This window comes from Neolamprologus multifasciatus, chromosome 11 (assembly GCF_963576455.1).
Source record: "Neolamprologus multifasciatus chromosome 11, fNeoMul1.2, whole genome shotgun sequence".
Classification (NCBI taxonomy): domain Eukaryota; kingdom Metazoa; phylum Chordata; class Actinopteri; order Cichliformes; family Cichlidae; genus Neolamprologus; species Neolamprologus multifasciatus.
Genome location: NC_140449.1, coordinates 23,236,090 through 23,257,436, shown reverse-complemented (window position 1 = coordinate 23,257,436; position 21,347 = coordinate 23,236,090). Strand labels below are relative to the sequence as shown.

The 21,347-nt window shown below is 41.2% G+C and overlaps 2 protein-coding genes across 6 annotated transcripts in view; one reads left to right on the top strand and one right to left on the bottom strand.

The window, feature by feature from the left end:
• The first annotated feature begins 532 nt into the window (after positions 1-532).
• On the top strand, positions 533-10,028 carry flot1b (flotillin 1b). The gene is made up of 13 exons (XM_085177046.1): positions 533-693; positions 1,304-1,354; positions 1,741-1,816; positions 2,063-2,153; positions 3,343-3,486; positions 3,650-3,769; positions 4,455-4,550; positions 4,919-5,071; positions 5,157-5,338; positions 5,422-5,467; positions 5,630-5,767; positions 6,205-6,369; positions 6,464-10,028. Exons 2-13 carry the CDS (start codon positions 1,312-1,314, stop codon positions 6,491-6,493), a joined length of 1,284 nt encoding a protein of 427 aa, XP_085033172.1. The 5' UTR covers positions 533-693; positions 1,304-1,311; the 3' UTR covers positions 6,494-10,028.
• The window catches only part of ddr1 (discoidin domain receptor tyrosine kinase 1), a 46,641-nt gene continuing 34,585 nt past the window's right edge, over positions 9,292-21,347 (bottom strand). For 3 of the 5 annotated variants that reach the window (XM_085177037.1, XM_085177035.1, XM_085177038.1), the window contains 9 exons: positions 20,898-21,064; positions 19,732-19,939; positions 18,733-18,852; positions 15,560-15,861; positions 15,344-15,471; positions 14,223-14,420; positions 13,853-14,120; positions 13,018-13,167; positions 9,292-11,213 (listed from right to left, as the gene is read on the bottom strand). In XM_085177037.1, the coding sequence (XP_085033163.1) occupies positions 11,073-11,213; positions 13,018-13,167; positions 13,853-14,120; positions 14,223-14,420; positions 15,344-15,471; positions 15,560-15,861; positions 18,733-18,852; positions 19,732-19,939; positions 20,898-21,064 (1,682 nt within the window). In that variant the 3' untranslated portion in view covers positions 9,292-11,072. The remainder of the gene's footprint in view (positions 11,214-13,017; positions 13,168-13,852; positions 14,121-14,222; positions 14,421-15,343; positions 15,472-15,559; positions 15,862-18,732; positions 18,853-19,731; positions 19,940-20,897; positions 21,065-21,347) is intronic. The other 2 variants (XM_085177036.1, XM_085177039.1) reach the window with 2 other exon arrangements.

Here is a 21,347-nt window from a genome sequence, read left to right as displayed (position 1 = left end):
AGCATGTTTTGAGTTATCTCACACTTTTTGTTTACTACATAATTCAATATGTATTCATTCATAGTTTTGATGCCTTCAGTGAAAATCTAGAATGTAAATAGTCCTGAAAATAAAGAGAAACTGTTAAATGATAAGGTGTGTCCAAACTGACCGGTAGTGTATGTCAGAGGCAAGACTGAGGAAAATCATCACAGGTATTACTGTGAAAAAACAACTTTTTAAAGGTGGGTGACTGCATATAGACATCCAATGTCTGAATAAACATGTTCATCATTGCCTCATCAGGCAAGTTGTAATGTTTTTAACCAAAATTACAAATACTAAAACTAAGAATATTTATTCTGTGTTTTTAGATTTTTCAAAAGTTGTTTCTTTATTTCTAGTTTTAGTTTTTACTTTAAGTTAACTATTATAACCTTGTATCATGATATCATAAATTCTTTGCTAGATAGATAAATAGATATGGTGGAGGTGCAATTGTCGCCGCCAGATGACAACAGACACACTTACGTCACTGTTAGCGTGAGGATGGGCGTGGTCGCAGAGCACTTCCCACTCAACAGACATTTTTCTGATTGCAGTGTACGGGCAGCAACGCTCTCACCATCGCAACAGTAAAACCGACTTTATTTTACTATTATTATTATTTTTATATAAAAAAAGGAGGTTTCCTTTTGACCTGACCGGATAACGGTAAGTTAACCGGAGTGCTCGTTTTAACGTGTTAAATCGCGGTGCTGTAGCGTAAACACTGGGCAGTTTTTTTTAAACCCCCACGTTATCGACCCAGACTCGATCCACTGGCTTTAAATAGCGAGATAGCGAATTTTAATATGCAGGTTAGGTCGCTTTCTTTAAAGTTTTTAATTTTACATCCAACACCCGTGTTTGTTTGCCATTATCGGTACTTTTTTGTGCTTTATGTGCTTTTTGGTTGCTCCAGCTATTACATTGAAAGTCCGAGTTGCGTGTGAAGATCAGGGCTGTCGGGAGTGGGAGGAGCCCCGAGGGTCGCCTGGAAAACATGGAAACCTAATTAGGTTTAAATGGTTTAAACCGACATGAATAAAATATAGTTGGCAGCAAAGGCCTCATTGCCTTTAAATAAGCAATAAGACGCTGTAATAAAAATGATTTAATCTATATTTTGTGTGTTGAACAGTGGGTTTTGTACTGGTGGATACATCCACCTGTCTGTTTATACATGTCATACATAGATTTTCTACTTTAAACATTTTTACAGGGCAAATCAAGTCCATTGGGTTTTTTTCTCACAAGTTTTTTGTGTGTGTCTCAAATTTAGGATTCAAGATGTTTTACACATGTGGACCCAATGAAGCGATGGTGGTGTCTGGTAATGGATTAATTATTGTTTCTGTGATTGTTTCTGTGAACAACACATGAGAATATTCTCACCATAGCATCTGCAAGCTTTATTGTTGTTTAGAAACTTGCAGCTCACAAGATCAGTGTAATAAACAAAAGACAGAGAAATCCTGGAACTGGATTGTTAGAGTGAAGTGTTGTGTACAAGTGTCACATGTGTCTTGTGATAAGGCCAAGACTTGCTGACAGTTTAGAGTAGGAATTTTCCAATGGCGCAAGCTGTTGTGGATGAATTGCATGAGTCGCACTGTCATGAAACTTTGCAAGTTCAGCTGTGCTCTCTTGAATCAGTTCCTGAATGAGTGACTCTTATTGGATGGATTTGTTAATGTTTGGTTTCCCCTCTTTTGTCAGGCTGCGGCCGTTCTCCACCCCTAATGATTGCTGGAGGAAGAGTGTTTGTCTTGCCGTGTATTCAACAAATCCAGAGGTAATTCCCATTTTCATTTTAATTTCCCTTGTGTAGTTTTTATAGCTACAACATTGCTGTGCAGTTCATCATAGTGTGAAATAAAGACAGAGACCGCAAATAGGGAAGCTTGCCATTATCAGGGAAGCAATCTTAGTTTCTCCAATGTTACTGTTACCCTTGCTCTCAGTTTTTGAATCTCATCAGTTCCACCCTTCCTTTTGGTCTTTTTTTGTTTGTTTGTTTGTTTGTTTTTGGTCTAATCAGGATCACACTCAACACCCTGACTCTAAATGTGAAGAGTGACAAAGTCTACACCCGCCATGGTGTCCCTATCTCTGTCACCGGCATTGCGCAGGTATGCTTTGAAAACTTTTTTCAGAATTTGAAGTTACAACAGATTGGGAATAATTAGATGTCACATGGCACAAAACTGCCTTTAAAATCAACTCTCACAGTTTCAAGTGAATCTCATTATGATTAAAACAGAATTAATAAAGTAAGGTACAAGGCGAGGTACAGTTTAATTCACTTTTAGCAGTATATTAATAGTTATTTAAATCAACAGAGTAACTAGTTTAAGAACTTTTAGCTGATTGTGTGTGTGTGTGCGTGTGTGTGTGTGTGTGTGTGTGTGTGTGTGTGTGTGTGACTTATGGGGACAAAATGCCCGTCCCCACAAGTTTGGAAGGAAGTTTTTGAGGCTGAAAATGTGTTTTTTGTGTCAGGGTTACAATTAGGTTATGGTTAGGTTTAGGCTAGGGGTATGAGTTAGGCATTTATTTTTGTTGGTTAGAGTAAGCAGCAAGGGAAAGCATTATGTCAATCAGATGTCCTCACTAAGATATAAGAGGTGTGTGTGTTTGTGTACGCGCATGTGTGTTCAGACTCCAGAAAAGCTGCTATGTCCTCCTCCTGAGCTCTCAACTTCCTGCTCTAATATTTTTCCTTCCTCTGCCTCATGCTCTGAAAGCAAAAAGTCTGACTCCACTTCTACAATTCTGAGTAAAATCCTCTCTGCCACACTCAGCCCTCTGCTTCCTGAAGTATCAGCATGGGTTGAAAACACATTTTTAAGTCCCACTGATTAAAAGTTTAATTTTGAAATGGTTGAAATTACGGTACTTTTTTTGAAATCCTGGTAAATTAAACTGAAGAATCTCATATTGAAGAAACAATTTCATCCTTAGCAATAGAAAAACAATATCTGCAAAACATGTATCACATCCTCACCTACTGCCATAAAATATGGAAGCTGTAGAACAGGCCGTGTTGTCTGTGGCATCACTAGAAAGGATTTCCTTTTCACAGTACAGTAGGACTCAAATTTTTGTAGGACTGCATAGTTTATGCTTGACATGTCACATGAACTCCACAAAAGACAAGAATGATTTGCTGGGTCTTAGGTTATAATGGTTATAAACTATTTTCTTCATGGTGAAATAAACATCTGTCTGTCTGTAGCTCGGGCCACACAGGAAGCATTATGGAGGATTCATAGCAGTGTCTTAATGAGTTCACATTAACCTGTGTTTTTTTTTCCCCAGGTGAAGATCCAGGGCCAGAACAAGGAGATGTTGGCAGCTGCCTGTCAGATGTTCATGGGAAAGTCTGAGGCTGAGATTGCTCAGATTGCATTGGAGACACTAGAGGGACACCAGAGAGCCATCATTGCCCACCTGACTGTAGAGGTTGGTTCACTGAGGCCCTAAAATGCATTTTGCAGAACTTTTATGCACAAAATTATAGTGTTTATTACTCAGTACTAGCACAGGGCATGCCTTTTTTTTCTTTTCTTTTTTTCTTTTTACAGTATGTAACTTGACGTGTGCAAATCTTTATGTGTGTGTGCAGGAGATCTACCAGGATCGTAAGAAGTTTTCTGAGCAGGTCTTTAAAGTAGCTTCCTCTGACCTGGTCAACATGGGGATTGGTGTCGTCAGCTACACACTGAAAGATGTTCATGATGATCAGGTATGCCAAGTCTGTTTATATTCTTCTTCTTCCAACACTGGTGACAAGACTCTGACTGTAAAAACATTACAAAATACGCTGGAAGGGCATGGGAGATATGCTAAACCTTTCCAGCTGGCCATTGTCAGTTCCTCAGTGGGTGATTGAATGTGCATGTATAGGAAAAATAGGATTTTGTTTTAAATATGACAAGCTGAAATAAAGCAAGCTTTGCGTGGAAAACCTGTAACGTGTGTTGGGGTCAACAGACAGCTTATCTACCATGAGATCTTGAATATTCTGTCAGAGCATTATATTTGGTACAACAGGAAACGATGCATCGTTGAGTGATAATATGCGGGATCTGTGACAGACCACTAAAAATAAGCAAATTCATGCAAAAAATTGCCTCCCCAAAAAGCCAAAAGCTGATGGACTTGTGATAAATTCATTAGAAATATGTAGGTTTTCAAAGCGTTTAGTCTTTGATGATTTCCTCTGTTACTGCAATGCTCTTAAGTGATTGATATTGACTTACCCGACTCTCAGCCTGGAGCCATCCCAGTAGACATAAATAAGGCTTAAGTGCTTCTGTGGTAACGACATTACTCGTTTGTCTGATGTAATACTTTACTTTTCAATGCCTGAATAAGGCTCTCTGGTAGTCGGTTGTCACTTTCTCTCCTTCTTTCTGTCTCTCCTACAGGACTACCTCCTCTCTCTGGGTAAAGCCAGAACAGCTCAGGTGCAGAAGGATGCCAGGATTGGAGAGGCTCAATACAAACGAGATGCTGTCATTAAGGTAAATAATCGTCAATGTCATTCTGCCTGTTCAGTTCAGTTTTATCTAGATAGGGCCACAACAACACAACAATAGTTGCCTCAAGGCGCTTTATATTGTAAAGTGAAAACCCTACAATTATACAAAGAAAACAGAGAAAACCCCAACAATCATATGACCCCCTATGAGCAAGCGCTTTGGTGACAGTGGGAAGGAAAAACTCCCTTTTAACAGGAAGAAACCTCCAATAGAACTAAGCTCAGGGAGCGGCCATCTGCAAGGACCAGTTGGGGAGAGGGGAGAAAGACGGCACAATGACATGTACTGACAAGATAATGCTGATGAGCAGTACCAAATTTGTCTTTCTCTCCTGTACTGTTCATTTTCAGGAGGCACACGCAATGCAGGAGAAGGTGTCTGCTCAGTACAGGAATGAGATTGAAATGGCGAAAGCCCAGCGAGACTATGAGCTGAAGAAAGCAGCTTATGACATTGAGGTCAATGCCAAGAAGGCCGAGTCAGAAATGGCCTATCAGCTTCAGGTACGCTCATCATAATGCCTGGCCAAGTCCAAAATGTTGTGTTTTATTGATGGTAAGCTTAGGATTGTTGGAATTTCCATTTCAGGTGGCCAAGACCAAGCAGCGCATCGAAGAAGAGAAGATGCAGATTCAAGTGGTGGAGCGTACGCAGCAGATTACTCTGCAGGAACAGGAAATCACACGCAAGGAGAAGGAGCTGGAGGCCAAGGTTAAGAAACCTGCAGAAGCTGAGAAATACCGACTGGAGAAGTTGGCTGAGGCCCAGCGGTGAGCACTAAATCATAATATTGCTTCTGTATAGTTTGAACTGAACAACAAAAAACTCTTTTTTTTCCCCCTTTCTACTGCAGTTCACAGCTCATCATGGAAGCTGAGGCTGAGGCAGAGTCCATCAGAGTGAGAACCGCCCATTTTCTGCCACAGTTTTTTCCTACTATTAATTTTCTCGTCAACTTTCCTTCTGTGACTTTGCATCATATAATGTGGCATTCTTTTCTCTCCTGCTTCATGTGACTACTGCCATCGTCACTTTTATCTGCTCTGTGTGTTGTCATGCAGATAAAGGGTGAGGCAGAGGCTTTTGCCGTGGAGGCTAAGGGCCGTGCTGAGGCCGAGCAGATGAACAAGAAGGCAGAGGCCTTCAAGCAGTACAAAGAAGGAGCCATGGTGGACATGCTGCTGGAGAAACTGCCATTGGTCAGTTTGACTCTGATGGATGAAAATATCATGAATATTGTTTTTTAGCCTTTCAACCCATTTTCATCAGAGCTAGTCCTTAATGTTGATTTCATTTTACTTCTCTTTGCATAAAAATTTGCAAAAGTTTTTTACATTTTCCAACTCCAAGGACTTTTTAAGATTTTAAAATATTTTTTTTAACCAAATTTCAGTAATCAACAACACAACTGAACTGTTATTCATAAAAGGTATATTAATTATATACCTTTATATCCCAAAGCTTGATACATTGTTGCTTTAAACCTTTGAGATTTCTTTGAAATTGTGATTCTCTGCTCAGTTTTCAGAAGAATTAGCTGACTCGCATGCTTCTTAGCTCACGGATGGCACACTTTGAAGGTGCAAGCATATCATGCTCCTTCAGTGTACCAATTCTGATCTTTCTTGTTCTGCAGATGGCAGAGGAAATCAGCAAGCCACTGTCAGCGACACAGAAGATTACCATGGTGTCCAGCGGTGGCGCAGATGTAGGAGCCTCCAAACTTGCTGGAGAAGTGCTGGACATCATGACCAAGCTGCCGAATGCTGTAGAGAAACTCACTGGAGTCGACATCTCCCAGGTGCAGTTTGCATGAAGAGCAAATAGGCTTTGTAACAGACTTCAAAACAAGTACATGTGTTATTTCATTCGTATTTGTGTTTTTGACCTCGCAGGCTGCAGGGAAAACCACCCGGGCCCATTGAGAAGAGTAATCAGGAGAGGTGTCAACAATATTTAGACAAAGAGCTCCACATCTCCTCGTACCTGTAACGACTGTACTGACTTGTAAACACTGTAAACCTTTCTCATTGTCTGTGTGAATGCATGCTTTTCACTCATGTCCTTCCCCCAGTCTAAACAATGCTAGGTTTTTCTTCCCCTGTTGTGTGGTTTTCTTTTCATGTCCCTGAGCTGTGCTGCTGTGCTTCATGCTGCAGGTCACATTGCAACCAGCCTCACATGATACAGCGACTGCACAACTTCTGTCTTTGGCTGACAAAAGCCTCAGCTAATACGTAGAAGCCCAGTTTTTAGGGACTAGGTCAATGAACTATTACGTTTGTTTGTTGTTTTTTTTACTTTTTAATATGAAAATGTAGGAAAAGCTTATAACCTTATTCTATTTTCTTTCTGTGCCTTTCAATTAATCAAATAATGCAAAACATACACTTTCAGGGAGCCCAACTGAGTATGCTGCTACACTTCTGCCACTGCTACACACCCCTTTATTAAATCTGATCATTCACCTGGAGGCTCTGAGCACGAGAGGAGGTGGTTCTGACAAAGTCAGACCCTAAAAAAAAACTAACTTTAGCGCAATGTACACTCTACATTTAGACCACTAGTTGGCTGACTGAAATCTTGCTGAGAGCGTTTATCAAATCACCTCAGAGTTTTGTGTGTTGAAATTTTTTTATTTTTATGTACTAATCACAAAAGACCGAATGTCTCTTCTTTGTCTACTAGTTCATTGCAAAAAGACATACGTGAGTCTCTTTGTAGTAATGGATTACATTGTTGGCAACAATGTTATCGGCTGGAACTGCAAGTGGGAGGAGTTTCTTTGTGTCTTGAAAGGAGGAGGGAGGAAGTGGGTGGTTGGAACAAGTTATGGTTTGGTTAGGTTTCCTGTTAAAGCCAATGAAAGTATGTTGAACCTTTTGTTTTCTTCTTCACTGTAACTGCCTTTTTATACAGCTGTCATAAGTAAAGAAGGACCATCACGAAGTAGCTCAGCCTACTGCTTTGTTATGCGTGCTGCTTTGAGTTTAGTCGCCTTGTCTTGTCTTTTTCCTGCGTTAAAGTAGTGCAATTTTTTTTTTTCCTTGTCTTTTTTTAGAATCACTCCGCATTTTGCAACCAAGTGCCTGGTTAAATCCTCAGGCATCAGTTTAAGACTAGTTAAACTCGTCAGGGAACAGTTCCTCATATCAAACTGGTCTTAACCCAGTTTGTCACCTTTGAGGACAAAAGCCAGAATCCGCCTGTCTTTTTTGGTGCTTTCTAGTGACTAATACTTTCTTCTTCTTTTTTTTTTTAATGTTGCATTTTCAGCCTTTGTTGATATAGTGTGAAAGTTGGCTGCTTGTATCAAATATTAAACATCATCTATGTTAGACTTATAATAAAATATATTTCAATCGATGAAACTTTTGATTTTTTTTTTGACAGATTTAAACAATAACAAGCACACACTGATTTTGAAAAGATTAACTTTATTAAAACATCTACAAAAATAGACAACACAGTGAATTACAATAGCATCAACGTAGCAAGCGTTCTACACAAACACAGAAGACCCCCAGTTGGGACAGAGTTTATATATTAAATGAAATTGTAATTCTGTCCTTAAAATATGTACATACTGTGATTTTTCAGCTTCAGACAGAACGGGACAAAGATCAGACAACAAGGAGAGCCTAAGTACCTATAGTATATATAAAAAAATATGGGTTTAGTTAAACTACAGTGTATCAAAAAGGACTCGTATGGCACAACCATTCACCACCGGTGAATTTGTTACTTCATGATGTTGATCAGGACTGATTTACAGTGCTGCTCTGTCGGTTAGGTAGATGCACTGACTCTACCGCAGTCAGACTGGGTCATTCAATATAAAGTCAGCCAAATCTATATAGCTATATATATATATATATAAAAAGTTTCCACCTGACCCCTCTGAATCAATATATTTTTGGTACAATAATTCTATTTAACAAAGGCATGCAAAATATTACAGTCATACCATAAATATTTTAAGAGTTGGTTAAAACTCGGTGCTTATTTTATTTGTTCTTATTTTCTAAATTTTTTGAGATGAAATGGGTGAAAAACATATTTTAGTTGTAATGTAAATATTAAATTGTTATTAATAAACCCCCACCGTCACAACCTGGAGCCAATACCTTGTATTTACTTAGCACACTTTTTCTATAACCAATTTTAAGATGAACCTTGTGCAGAGTTTGCATGTTCTCTCCCCTCTCTGGTTTTCTCCCGCAGTTCAAAGACGAGCGTGGGTTTGGGTAAGCCTGAATTGACAATAGGTGCGAATTTGAGCACGAATGGTTGTCTCTCTGTTAGCCCTGCAACAGACTGGCAATCCGTCCAGGGTATACCCTACTTTTACCCTATATCAACCCTCAAATGAACAAGTGGTAGAAGATAAATGTTTTTATTTTTAATTTAGTTTAACTTTTTGTATTTATTAAATAAGAACGTGTGAGTGAGTGAAGGTTGAATGAAACGCAGGTTGGATTTGACACTGGTGAGGACTCGAGTCTTTGGTACAGGAGTTGCCTGCTCAGTCAAGTGGACTATAGGGGCGCTGGATCAATCATAGCTCCAAAGCAAAACTACACTCATATAATCTGTATGCTATAGAGAAACAGAAATAATGACAAGCAGCCTGGATGCCTGGATCTGATTTGCTCACAGGAGGAAAAAAAAGTGCATTCTGGGTAATGTTTCAAGGCTCATATAAGCATGTGGTTATAACAGATGCTGTTGCTTCATTGTCTGCTCAACTTGTGGCAGTTTTGTTTTGGCGCAGGACAACATGTTCCTTTTACTCGATCCAAGTTTTTTACCTCAGATTTTGACAGTTGGTATCAATTTTTTTCAGGTTTGGCAGCGTTTTGCAACTATTCCCTGCACTTAACATTTCCACATCTCGAAAATGCTAAAACGATAATTTAAATTAAAATGTGTAACATCTGAACCCTCGCCTATGTACTTTGAGTTCCTATTATTTGGAAAATATTCATAGTATGAAGTATGTACAGTATAACCATGCATGCCACATTTTTTTGTACAAAAATATCTGCTGGTTCTGATGGGCTCAGGTGGGAGGCACTGATTACTTTCCATGGAATGACCCGCTTAATATCGGATACGACACATAATATCCTTCTGAACAACGATTACAGTGATACATTTGGATGAATGGAAACAGATTACTGGACGACTAAACATGTCAGCGCATTAAAAAAAAAGTGAACAGAAGGTTGTCACACATTTAAAATTAAAGTAACTGAGGATGCCATTCCATTTAAAAAATAAAATATTTTACATCTAATGGTTTGGCGAAGCTGTGTTGGAGAGGATTTTAAAAAAAAGCATGTTTGACCTGCTTCTGTGATTCGCTTCGATCTCACTTTGGAAAAAAAAGCAAAAAAAAAAAAAGCATTAGAATCCACATCAAAGAGGAATCATCACAGAGACGAGTTTCATCACAGCCGGGGATTCGTGAAGGGTTTAAAGTGCAGCTGGTTTTTGGAATTAAAAAAAAAAGTCTTTCCTTTTTGATGAGTCACAGCCGAAACACCCGAGCAGGCGCATCTGAAGTCCCGTCCACCGCCTGGCTGGTGTTACATCTGCTTGGAAAAGCTGTTCCAGTTTGTGGGAGCAGCAAAGGTGTAGCAGAGTCTCCTCTTCTGCACCTTTTTCTCAGGTTTGAGAAGTTCATACAACCTGCTTTGTTTTTTCTTTTTAAACTGTGGCTCAAAGATGAAGTTCAAATATTTCTTTTTGGGGTTTTTGACTACGACGTTGGTGTTGACTTGATCACATTGCAGAAATAGGGCTGCTGTTGTCTGGTCCACATCATTTCACATTAGTCCACTAAAACTGACAACTCTGGACGTGGGTCGCTACGTACGGATAAGGAGCTGAGATAAAAATGAAATCCATCACTGAGGTTCTAGCTCAGCCATGTCTGTGTGCAGTAATTTATACATACTATAAGTACTGACACAATACCTGTCTGTGTGTGTGTGTGTTTCTTCTCTAGACATGAGGCATTCTCTTAAAACTTTGCGGGTCATGTGACCCACACCTGTCATCCTGTGTGGAGATGCTGAAAAAAAAACAATCATTAAACTTCATAACTGCTCCTGATTTCCTACGTTTACAGAGTGTTTCTTGTAACTGAGCTCCTTAACTCTACAGTACATAATCACCAGTCACAGAAACCCTCCATGAAGAAATTAGATCCTATGCAGACCGCACCCACCACCAGTACCACCACCACCACCCGCAAGAAATGTAGCTTAAACTATGTTAAGAGGAAGTTAGCTTTGTCTTTGGGGTCTGATGTGGAATTAAAACCGAACCAGCGGTCTCTCAGCCCCATCCACCCAAAAAGTACAAAATATAAAAGCGAGCAACCCGGTCTCCCTTTTTGTCTGCCCCGTATGTGTAGCCACCACCACGTCTTCCCACTGTGGGAAGTATGCATGAATGCACAAGCCTTTTCTTCTTATTCTGCTCCTCTGCTTTACTTTACACCATGTTCATGGCGTCCTCCGTAAGAAAGGAGTGGATGTAAGCGAAAGATGGGCGGACCTTGCAGTCTCTGTTCCAGCAGCTCAACATGAGCTCGTAGAGACCCTGAGGACACACGGCCGGCCTGCTCAGATACACCTGTGGGAGAGAGGGAGAGGGAGAAAGGTGCAGGAAGAGATTAGAGATCACAGGCATTGCTTTGTTATATAGTACATTGTTTCCACACGTGACAAAAATCCGCTGTTTTAAACATATGCAAAAGTTATGAGTTTTCTTTTATTTTGATTTAATCTGAAGTGCAATTTATATTTTTAGCCTGTGGATTTTTTTTTACTTGTTTAGGAATTATGTGAATCATAAAAGTGTAGTCTAACTTCACCAGTGCATGCAGTTTTACCCTTTTAAACTCAAGGAAAAGGTTTGGCCCAATGAACGACCACTAGGGGGCGCCAGATAGCTGATGAGTTTATACTTTCAAATCACTTTATGCAAAAATTAAATAAGCTAAAGTGGAAATATGTGGAAGAATTCAAGAAAAGAGACGGAAATGATAAAATCTTGTATGATTAATCAAATATTGAAAAAAATAATAGGACACCTGTGTAAAAATCAGCACACAGCAGACACATCTTTATATTTTTCTAAATGTGCAGGCGGAGGCAGAACGGTTACTGGGGAAACTTTATATATTATAAAAAAACCCAACAAAAGCACAAAGTGAGCACTATTTAACCCATCCCCTCTCTTGGGTTACCCCCGTTTCTCTTTTCTGAACTGAGTGGTTTCTGTCACGTTTCAGAACAAAGTGACAGAAGTTAGTGAGGGCGAAGAGGGTCATCAAAGCATGTCTTTATGGGAGTTAAGGGAGTGAAAAACTGTATGAAGAACAAACAGGATATCTGATGAATCTTCTCATACAACATTGATACTGAATCTTTTTTCGGTACTTCTGAAACAAATAAAAATAAACAAATAAACATCCCACCATTATTTAATAAATCACTGGAACATAAAAGGATCCAAGCTGAATTTCAGTTCTGTAAAAGCCAGCACTGTAGCATCAGCAAACGCGTGTTTTGTTCATTTAAAATCTTCCATCAATCCCTTCATTATCTTATCCACTTATCCAAAGTCAGGTTGTGATGGCAGTATCCTAAGCAGGGTATTCCGGGCATCCTTCTCCCCAGCCTCACTTTCCAGTTTCTCCTGGGAGATCTGAAGGCATCCACAGGTCAGGTAAGATATGTAATCTCTCCAGCAGGTTCAAGTTTACCCCGAGGTCTCTTCCCAGTTGGGCATTCGTGAAAAACCTCTAAAGGAAGGCGCCTAGGAGGCTTTTTAACCAGATGCCTGAATCACATCAAGTAGCACCTTTTGACATGCAGAGCAGATCTACGCTGAGATCCCTCCAGATGTCTGAGCTCCTACCTCTAAGGCACAGGTGTCGAACTCCAGGCCTCGAGGGCCGGTGTCCTGCAGGTTTTAGATGTTTCCTTGATCCAACATAGCTGATTTAAATGGCTAAATTACTGTCCTGAAGGTCTCCAGAGGCCTGGTAATGAACTGATCACTTGATTCAGGTGTGTTGATCCAGGGTGAGATCTAAAGCCTGCAGGACACCGGCCCTCGAGGCCTGGAGTTCGACACCCCTGCATAGTCCAGCCAGCCTGTGATGCTTCCTCTGCAAGGTGGCCGTGTTTGCAACCTTACATGAAATCGGTCATTTGATGCAGTTTGTTTGTGCTTTTTTTTTTTTCCAGGTCTGCTCAAATCACGATTAAGTTCACAGTTCGAAAGTGATATTTCAGCATATGATCACTAAACAGTAAAAACATGTTAAAGAGGTGGTTTCACCAGCTGGGATGGTGAATGGGACAAACAGTTAAGAAAATGGATGGATGCTGCTTCAGTTCGTTTTAGTGTGTTTGCGTTTGAGATGTACCTGTCTGCCCTGGTCTCTGAAGAACTCGCCAGCATTGTCGATGACTTGTTCATCCGTGAGGGTGGAATACGGCTGCTCCTGACAAACGCTCAGCATCTCCCACAGAGTGACTCCGAACGCCCACACGTCGCTCGCCGTGGTGAACTTACCCTGTGATCAGACACCAACACAGTCACCTTCATTATCATAAACTCCATTACTGTAAAAGTAATCACATTGTATCATCTATGCTCAGGTTGTGGATCTATTCTTTAAAATTTCTTTAAAACTTTCTTTAAAACTTTTAAATTTACTGACTGGATATTTGAGACATTTCACAGTTGGCCAGTAATTTTAGTGTGTAAGAGCGATGACCTACACACACATCTGTACGGCTATCTTTCTGTGGTCATTTCTGTGATCATTCATTGCCTCGAAAAACCGGCCTGTTATCATCATTAAGTTAATTTAACCCTAAAAAGACAGAAAATTTGAATTTCTTGAATTTTTAACTCTCTGATAAATAAATTAAATATCAGTTTCCATATATGAGTTTTAATGTATCTCACTATAGCACTGCATGTGTTTGATTGTATAAATTCAGGGGAAAAAAACCCATGTACACTGATGATGTAGAGGCCTCAAAAATTCCTGAATCTAATATGATTCACTTGCCGCCACACGACTGCATGTGTATGATGCATGTAGGAAACATTAGGAAACTGAAGCCCCATAACTGCAAGTCAAACTGTGAACCACTGCAGTCAAATGTGGTCTAAGAAACTGTATAAAAAGAACAGTCATCTCTACGTTTGTTAATTAATCCAATATATAGACAAAATTCCTGTGCTCTCACCATGAGTATGCACTCCCAGGCCATCCAGCGTATTGGCAGCACGGCCCTGCCCTGGATCCTGTAGTAGTCTCCAGCGTACAAGTTCCTGCTCATGCCGAAGTCGGCGATCTTGATGTGACGCTCTCCGCCTTGGTCCTCTCCGCTCTCGCCCCTCTCACCCCCAACCAGACAGTTACGTGTGGCCAGATCTCGGTGCACGAAGTTAAGTGAGGAGAGGAACTTCATTCCTGACGCAATCTGGCTGGCCATGGAAATGAGCGCTGGGTAACTGGAGGGAGGAAATTACAGATGGAAGAAAATAAAAACTGTTGCTTTCTGTGTGTCTGTGTGTGTTTTTAAGTGTGTGTGTACATTTGTTTGCATGTCCTACCTGATGGTTGGTGTATTGTGTGAAGGCCCAGTTTTGTCCAGAAGCACTCGCTGGGACAAATACTGGTTCAAGTCTCCACACTCCATGTATTCGGTGACCATGCAGAGCGGATCACTGCTCACACACACTCCCAGCAGCCTGATTATGTTCGGGTCCTTCAAGCGAGACAGGATCTTCACCTCTTTCAGGAAGTCGTTCCTGTAGAGGTGAGAAGAAGTAGTTATCATCAGAGATAAAAAAGAGAAACAATTCCTTCTCAGGCTTACTGTAAAAAAAAAAACAAAAAACAAAAAAAACATGTTTAATGTTAACTCTGGGTTAAGTGAAGAGGTTGCCGATCCCCCCTGTGGTCAATAATCAACACCTCCAGCCTGCAGCTCCTTGTGGCTTTCCACACTTTTCACTTCATTGATTTGTTTTTGCTGCTCAATGTTTGTGTAGCTCTGGCTCTCACTCTCTCGCTCTCAACCTCAAATATAAATCTGTGGGGAGATGTTCCCTGAACATAAGCTCACGCGTGCTGATTTAATCTGCTCAGAGCAAAACTCCGGGAGAGCCGGAGTAAACAAGCAGCAGGTGAAGGGAGTCCAACACCTACAAGTCTACAGACACCCAGAAACCTCACCTAGTTTGTGCACATATGGCCAAAAAAACCTACAATTAGTTCCGAGACAGAAACATGTCATTAGAGGTCACAGACAGGGAGAGATGTCTGCACAGTGATAGGCATCAAATAAGCAGTTGAATTCTCTTAATTAACTTTTGATCCACAGAGATCAGAGAGAGAAGCAGGCATTTATTGTAGAGGCAGTAATCAGCTCGCTGTCACCAGCGAGTGGCTTGTGAGTGATTTGTACAAGAAAACAACAAGGTTTGCTTTACAAAAATGGCAACAAACTTCTACTAAAGGTTAACACTTCAAATAAAACAGAGAACCTGAGAATATCCAATGATTTGTTTTCAAATGACCACTAAATACTACTTGATAATTAAGAAACTTATTAGGTTCAAGGACCTCAGGAGGAAGCGTGAAAGACAAGTTAGGGTGGGATAACAGAAAGAAAACTTGTGAATCACACTGAAGCCAGAGTCCAGGCTGAGGTGCATATGACGCTACAGACCTGGCGTTCTTGGAGGCATCTGGGCGCAGTATCTTCACAGCTACCAGAAGGGGGCGACCTTTTCTCACATTGAAGGGGAATTCCAGTGTAGGAAGGTCCTGAGGGCTCTCGATTTCACACAGGTGTACCTTTCACCCAAAAAATGAAAAAGGCAGGCACTGTTAAAGCACACTCACCCTTCTACCCACTGGAGTTACTTTTCATCTCATTTCTCACCTCTCCAAACTGCCCCTCCCCGAGCTTCTCCTTGAAGATGAGACACTGGCGCGGCAGCTCTGGCAGCGGGGCGGCATCAGCCCCGGGGCTTGAAGAGGCCAAGGCCGGAACAGCGTAGGTGTTGTTGCCACTGACACCCTGCAAGCTCACGATGTCTGCCTCGGCATAGTGGGGGACGCTGGGGGGCATCGGGGGAGACACGGGCGGAGAGAGAGAAGGGTAAGGAGGGGACCCGGGGTAGGGAGGAGGCTCATCCTGTGCTGGGGGGAAACCTTTCTCCATGTCAAAGTCCAGACCACAAGCTGAAGAGAGGAGGAAGACGCAGAGAGGCTGGATGAGACTGAGAAACTACTGTGAGAGAAGAAATGTGTAATCAAATACATTTTAAAAACGGAGCTGTCTCTAAACAGTTTGTGAATTCTTGTTGTGAAGGGATGGATTGGATCATTTGAGCAGTGAGACTTGTTCAATAAAGTTCAGCACATCTACTAGAAGAGTAAAACAGGCAAACTGAGTGAAATCACACACAAAAGGCGTTTTGACCTCACACATTCAGCGTTGGAAATGAGCAGATGATAGGCCCGCACAGCTGTGCAGTCATTCATCTGCCTGGACGCTGAGCTAAAGGAAGAATAACTCAGAAACTGTCATCCAACAGAAATTCCAGCGCACACCGGGGATCTCTAGATCGTCTTAATTTATTAAGAGTCATCAGCAATCACAAATTTGTGAGCTCGTTTCTCACTGCGGTTGTGTCTGGTATGCTCATTCACACAATGCAGTGATGGCAGGGGAGACTTTTGCTTAAGTGGACACACTGAATCACCCCAATAAGAAATAAATCACGGAGGTCTGTGACGTGAAAAAGCCATGAAGGTGCTGTCAAAATCAGTGACACGCTCCTGACTGAAGGCTAAACTTTCTTACTTAAAAAACCCCAAACCCTTTCATGTATTGCACAGCATCGGTCTATTCTGCTTAGATTTAAACCTAATTAAAATGTGCTGCTGCGCTTACTAATAGAATTTCAACAGCTCTGAAATATTTAATTTAACAAGGGGTAACTTTGCATTCAACACAAACTCCTCTCATGAGGTTTCAACAGTTCATAAAAGTCAAACACTTGCGGGAGTGTGGCCTTTGAATACTAAGTTGTTATATTTTGGTTAAAATAATAATGGGAACAATAAGAGACTTTTTAGTCCACTTCAAGCTGAGCACCCACGGCCCCATGAATATTAATTATGTTTTAAACAACTGCTTAAATTCAGCAGTTTGGACTTTATAATAATTAATGATAATTAAGAAAAAATTAAGAAAAATAAGCCATGTTGCAGTTCTGTATGGCTGTGATTGATTGCAAACAGCAGCATGCTAACAGTCTCACAGCGGCAGGACTAACATGTTAATTTTAAACAGGTAGCAAAACACAACGTGCACAAGAGACTGGTCGAGATTAGTTTTACCGATTTTTGGCCATGAACCAAATTATTAGACAAATTAAAATTGTGACCAGATGACGTGAAGCGAAGGCATCACCGCATTTAGCCATCGAGGCTAGTTTTATTGCGGTCCGTCTAATAATTAATGATTCAATCAAACCCACAAATGTCGAAGTCAATGGTGGGAACCGTGGAAGAGTCCAGGAATGACTGCAGACGTGGCGCCAGGATTACGATCCAGGACTGAGGCTTGTAATTAATTATTAATTCAGTGTTTTTAATAATGCTGCTTCTATTTATTAAAAACAAATAGACGTACAAGTTAAGAAAACAATACTGTGATTTTTATTCTGCTGTGGATTGTGAAGACCAATGTAGGCTGTCCATTTAATTAAGCACCAAGTAGAGAAACAGAAAGACAGAAACTAGTGGGTGAGCTCCAAGGTAGAAAAAAAATGCACATTGTTCTATTCAAACTTTGCTTTTGTGACCAGTAATTGATTTTTAATTCAATTTACAAATGTCATTTGAAATTTTGAAAATAATAATACCACTAATACCACTTAGTACACAGCAACAAAAATCGTGACCTTCTCAGAAGTACGACGCTTAGAATTATTCGTCTGATAAAGTTTGTCACAATACTTCTTGTGATTTATGTCTTGTATACATTTGTCCTCTGATGTATTTTCCTTTTCTGTAAAATGAAGTTAAAAATGCAAGCTCACTAACAACAGTGAGCATAAATATTTGCAAACCAGCAAACACCACTTGATCAATCACATGACGGTGACTCACTGCATTCAGCCATGCAGAGATGGTCAAGAGACCTGCTGAAGTTCAAACCGAGCATCATAATGAGGAAGAAATGTGATTTAACTGACTTTGAATGTGACATGGATGCTGGTGGCTGGTCTGAGTATTACAGAAGCTGCTGATCTGCTGGGATTTTCACACACAACCATTTCTGGTTTACAGAGAATGAGCTCGGAGAGAGAACATATCCAGTGACTCCTTTTTGAAGTCAGAGGCAAGAGGAGACTGGCCAGACTGCTTCAAGCTGATAGGAAGGCAAGAATAACTCAAATAACCACTCGTTATAAGCAAGGAGCATCTCTGAATGAAGAATGAAGAGAGAAAAGCATCTCTGAATGCACAACATTTTAAACCTTGAAGCAGATGGGCTACATCAAGAAGACCACACTGGGTGCCAGTAGGGCACTTCTGAAGGCATAAAAGGGTGCAAACCTAATAAATTGGCCAGTAACTTTATTTCTCTTCATAAATAAAAGTTGCTCAGTCACTCAGTGAAAGGTACAAACTACAGGGGGGACCGTCCAATTGATCATTACAGCCACACTGCTTAGTGCATCTAGCAGCAGCATGACTGCTAGTATGACAGCTCTGCTTTCAGCTTGGCTCAGCTGGCTGCAAGCTATATTAAAAGAAAAAAAAAAAGTCTGAGTCTGTTAGTCAGTGAACACTTTTAGAATTACCCAAGAGCCAAACCATCCCTTCAAACAAGCAATGAGTAATTTGAGTGGTGAGTGAATGAGAAATGAGTGGAGAGGTCAGACACATGCAAAATACACTAATTCTAGGTAGGAAGAAATGTTTGTGTCTCGACTGCGACAGCACATCTGCCGTCTCGACTCAGGTAGTTACGGATGGATAGGTAGGTAATGAAGCAGGGGCCCCTCTTGACTGTTGGCCCAGTCTGAAGTCTCTTACCCTGGGGCACATTGAGGCTCTTTTTCCGAACCTGTGTGGAGCTGGGGACGACTAATGCTCTCGAGCCTTTTCTGTGATCTGGTAGGAGCAGGTAATGGGCTGGGTTGTTTAACAGCAAGGCTGGGAGTGCACACATAGACACACACACACACACACACACACACAAGAGGATGCACGGGGCGAGGTGGGGTATACACAGGCACCACAAAGTGGATCGTACAACGCACAGAAAGTGGCACAAAGTACACACACAGCAAAACAAAATATCAATGATTAGCATGACAATGTTAGCATATCCATCATAATAAAAAGGGATGAGGTGGGGTTGCGCTGGCACATGGAGCACAGAACAAAAGTGCATTGCAAAAACAGGCAAGTTAACATAACTCAGGCAACAATCAAACATAACAAGAACCAGTGGATAAAATAATGTTTCTGTTACTCGTGTTATTTCAAATTCACACAGGCGCCTAGTAAAGACGGCATGCCAACCTCCTGCGGTACAATGCAAGCAAAGGAATGCCTTTTATTTCTTTACTCGTCTTTCCCCCTCCCTTGTTGCTTTGTTCTTCCCTTTTTCCAGAACAATAGCTCTTTTGTGCCCCCTCTGTGCTGTGCATCTTCATGGAGGCCCTCTCCCTCGCAGGGTGTTTAGTTTGATTTACTTTAGCGTGATGGAACGTGTTGTAAAACTATTGTTTTCTTGACATTCATGCCACATTTTTTCCCCCGTCTCCAAATGTGTTTGCTTTCTGATATGATCAACAAAGCAATCCGTATAAACCACATACATTATTGTAGAAATTTACACACTGTACATGTGGAAGAGTGCATCGTTTCCAAGCCAGCTGCAAGTGGCTGATCAATCTTTGCCACCACATGTTTAGCATCAATCAAAACTAAGAGTGATTTCTTTGGATTGAGCAGCTACAACAGAAATCTTTAACCCCTCAATGAATCAAACATTTCCATCCATATCCTACATAACTGAGTAGGTACCTGTGCTGTCTCTGTGATCTCGGGGCCGGAGCAGGGCGCTGGGCTCCTGATACTCCCCTTCTGCCTCTCTGTCGTGGTCACGGTCATCTGGAAAAGTGTGGATGCGCTGGTAGCGACTCGAGTAGCTGTGGGTGTTATTGATGACCACGTTGTCCGAGGGGACCGAAAGGTGAACCCGCAGCTCATCGCTGGACAGACTGCCTTGGGCCTGGGGAGGGCAGAGTATTCAGGCAATATAAATGCACCATCTGAGTCTCCGGAGCAGATGTGATATCAAACCGTGGAAACGGGCACTGATCGTTACACAATTAGCAATAAATGTAAAATGATCCAGATGGAAATGCAGAGTGTCTCTGCCAAAAGACTGGCAGTTGTTATCTCAGGATGCCATCAATCATTTAAAATCGGGTAAAAGGACCAGCTCAGCCTAATCACATTTATCGCTTAGAGCCATTTATTCAGCAGAAAGTAGTTCCACTTGAATCTGTTAACAGCAAAATTACCGTTTACCATTTTCGGTTCTCTAGAAAATTATCGTAATTTTTGAGGTTTTCAAGACTTTCTGAAAAAGTAAACAAACATGTTTTAGCTGGAGTTTCAAAAGTTTTGCTAATAAAATCAGGACTATGTTTATAAAGAAAAGCCCACACTGATCATTATGAGTATATAATGAGTTGGCTTTTCTGTGGAGCTGCTCAGATATGAAGTATTACTATACTCATGCACTAAAAGTATCCCACAGTGCACACATACTTTAAAATGGGCTGGATGTGGTGACCCTAAACCCTCCCTTAGTTATACTGCAACACACCTGGGTTACTGGGGGCTTCCCATGATGCACTGAGTGTTTCCTTTTCACTTTCTGATTGTTTATACACCACTCTGCATTTAATCATTAGTCATCATTAACCTCTGTATCTCTTCCACGGTGTACCTTTGTCCTGCATCATCGTCATGTTGGAAAGTTTAACTGACTATACAGTAACCTACATAAAATTCCCAAAACAGGGAGTAGGGGAATTGTGAATGAATGACTGACTTTGGATACAACCCAAGATCGGATGAATATAAACCACTTGGGATAAATAAGAAAATGTTTCATGAGCTAATCCTCCATGAGCGCCAGTTTAAAAAGGAATGCCATGTGACCCTGAGTCTGGACCCACCTTTCCCAGTAACTTTTTCCAGTACTGCCTCCAAAGAATGACAACTATCACAGCCAGGAGCAGAAGGATGATGCCCACCAGGCAGCCAATCAGAATGGCTGTATTGCTGCTGTCGTCTTTAGCCACGGGAAGCCCCGCCCTTGGAGTAACAGCAGCAAACGCCGGCCCTGGAGAAGGCAAATAGAGGATGAAATGTTAGCATGTTTCCTTGATTTCCTATAAGTTGCATGCGGGTCTGACGTAATGTCTATCGATCACCATGCAACACCGGGTTCTTCGTGTGTGGGTGCTTGTGAGAGACCGCACGCTGGTCTGAGTTAATGCTCTGGTCAGACTGCGAGGATTTGCTCTTTCGGCACAGTCACTGAGGTCACACGCCAACGCGGTTTCATCAGGCTTACAAAGCATCTGATAGGGATTGCCTGTGTGAGAATGCATTTAGTATGCCCG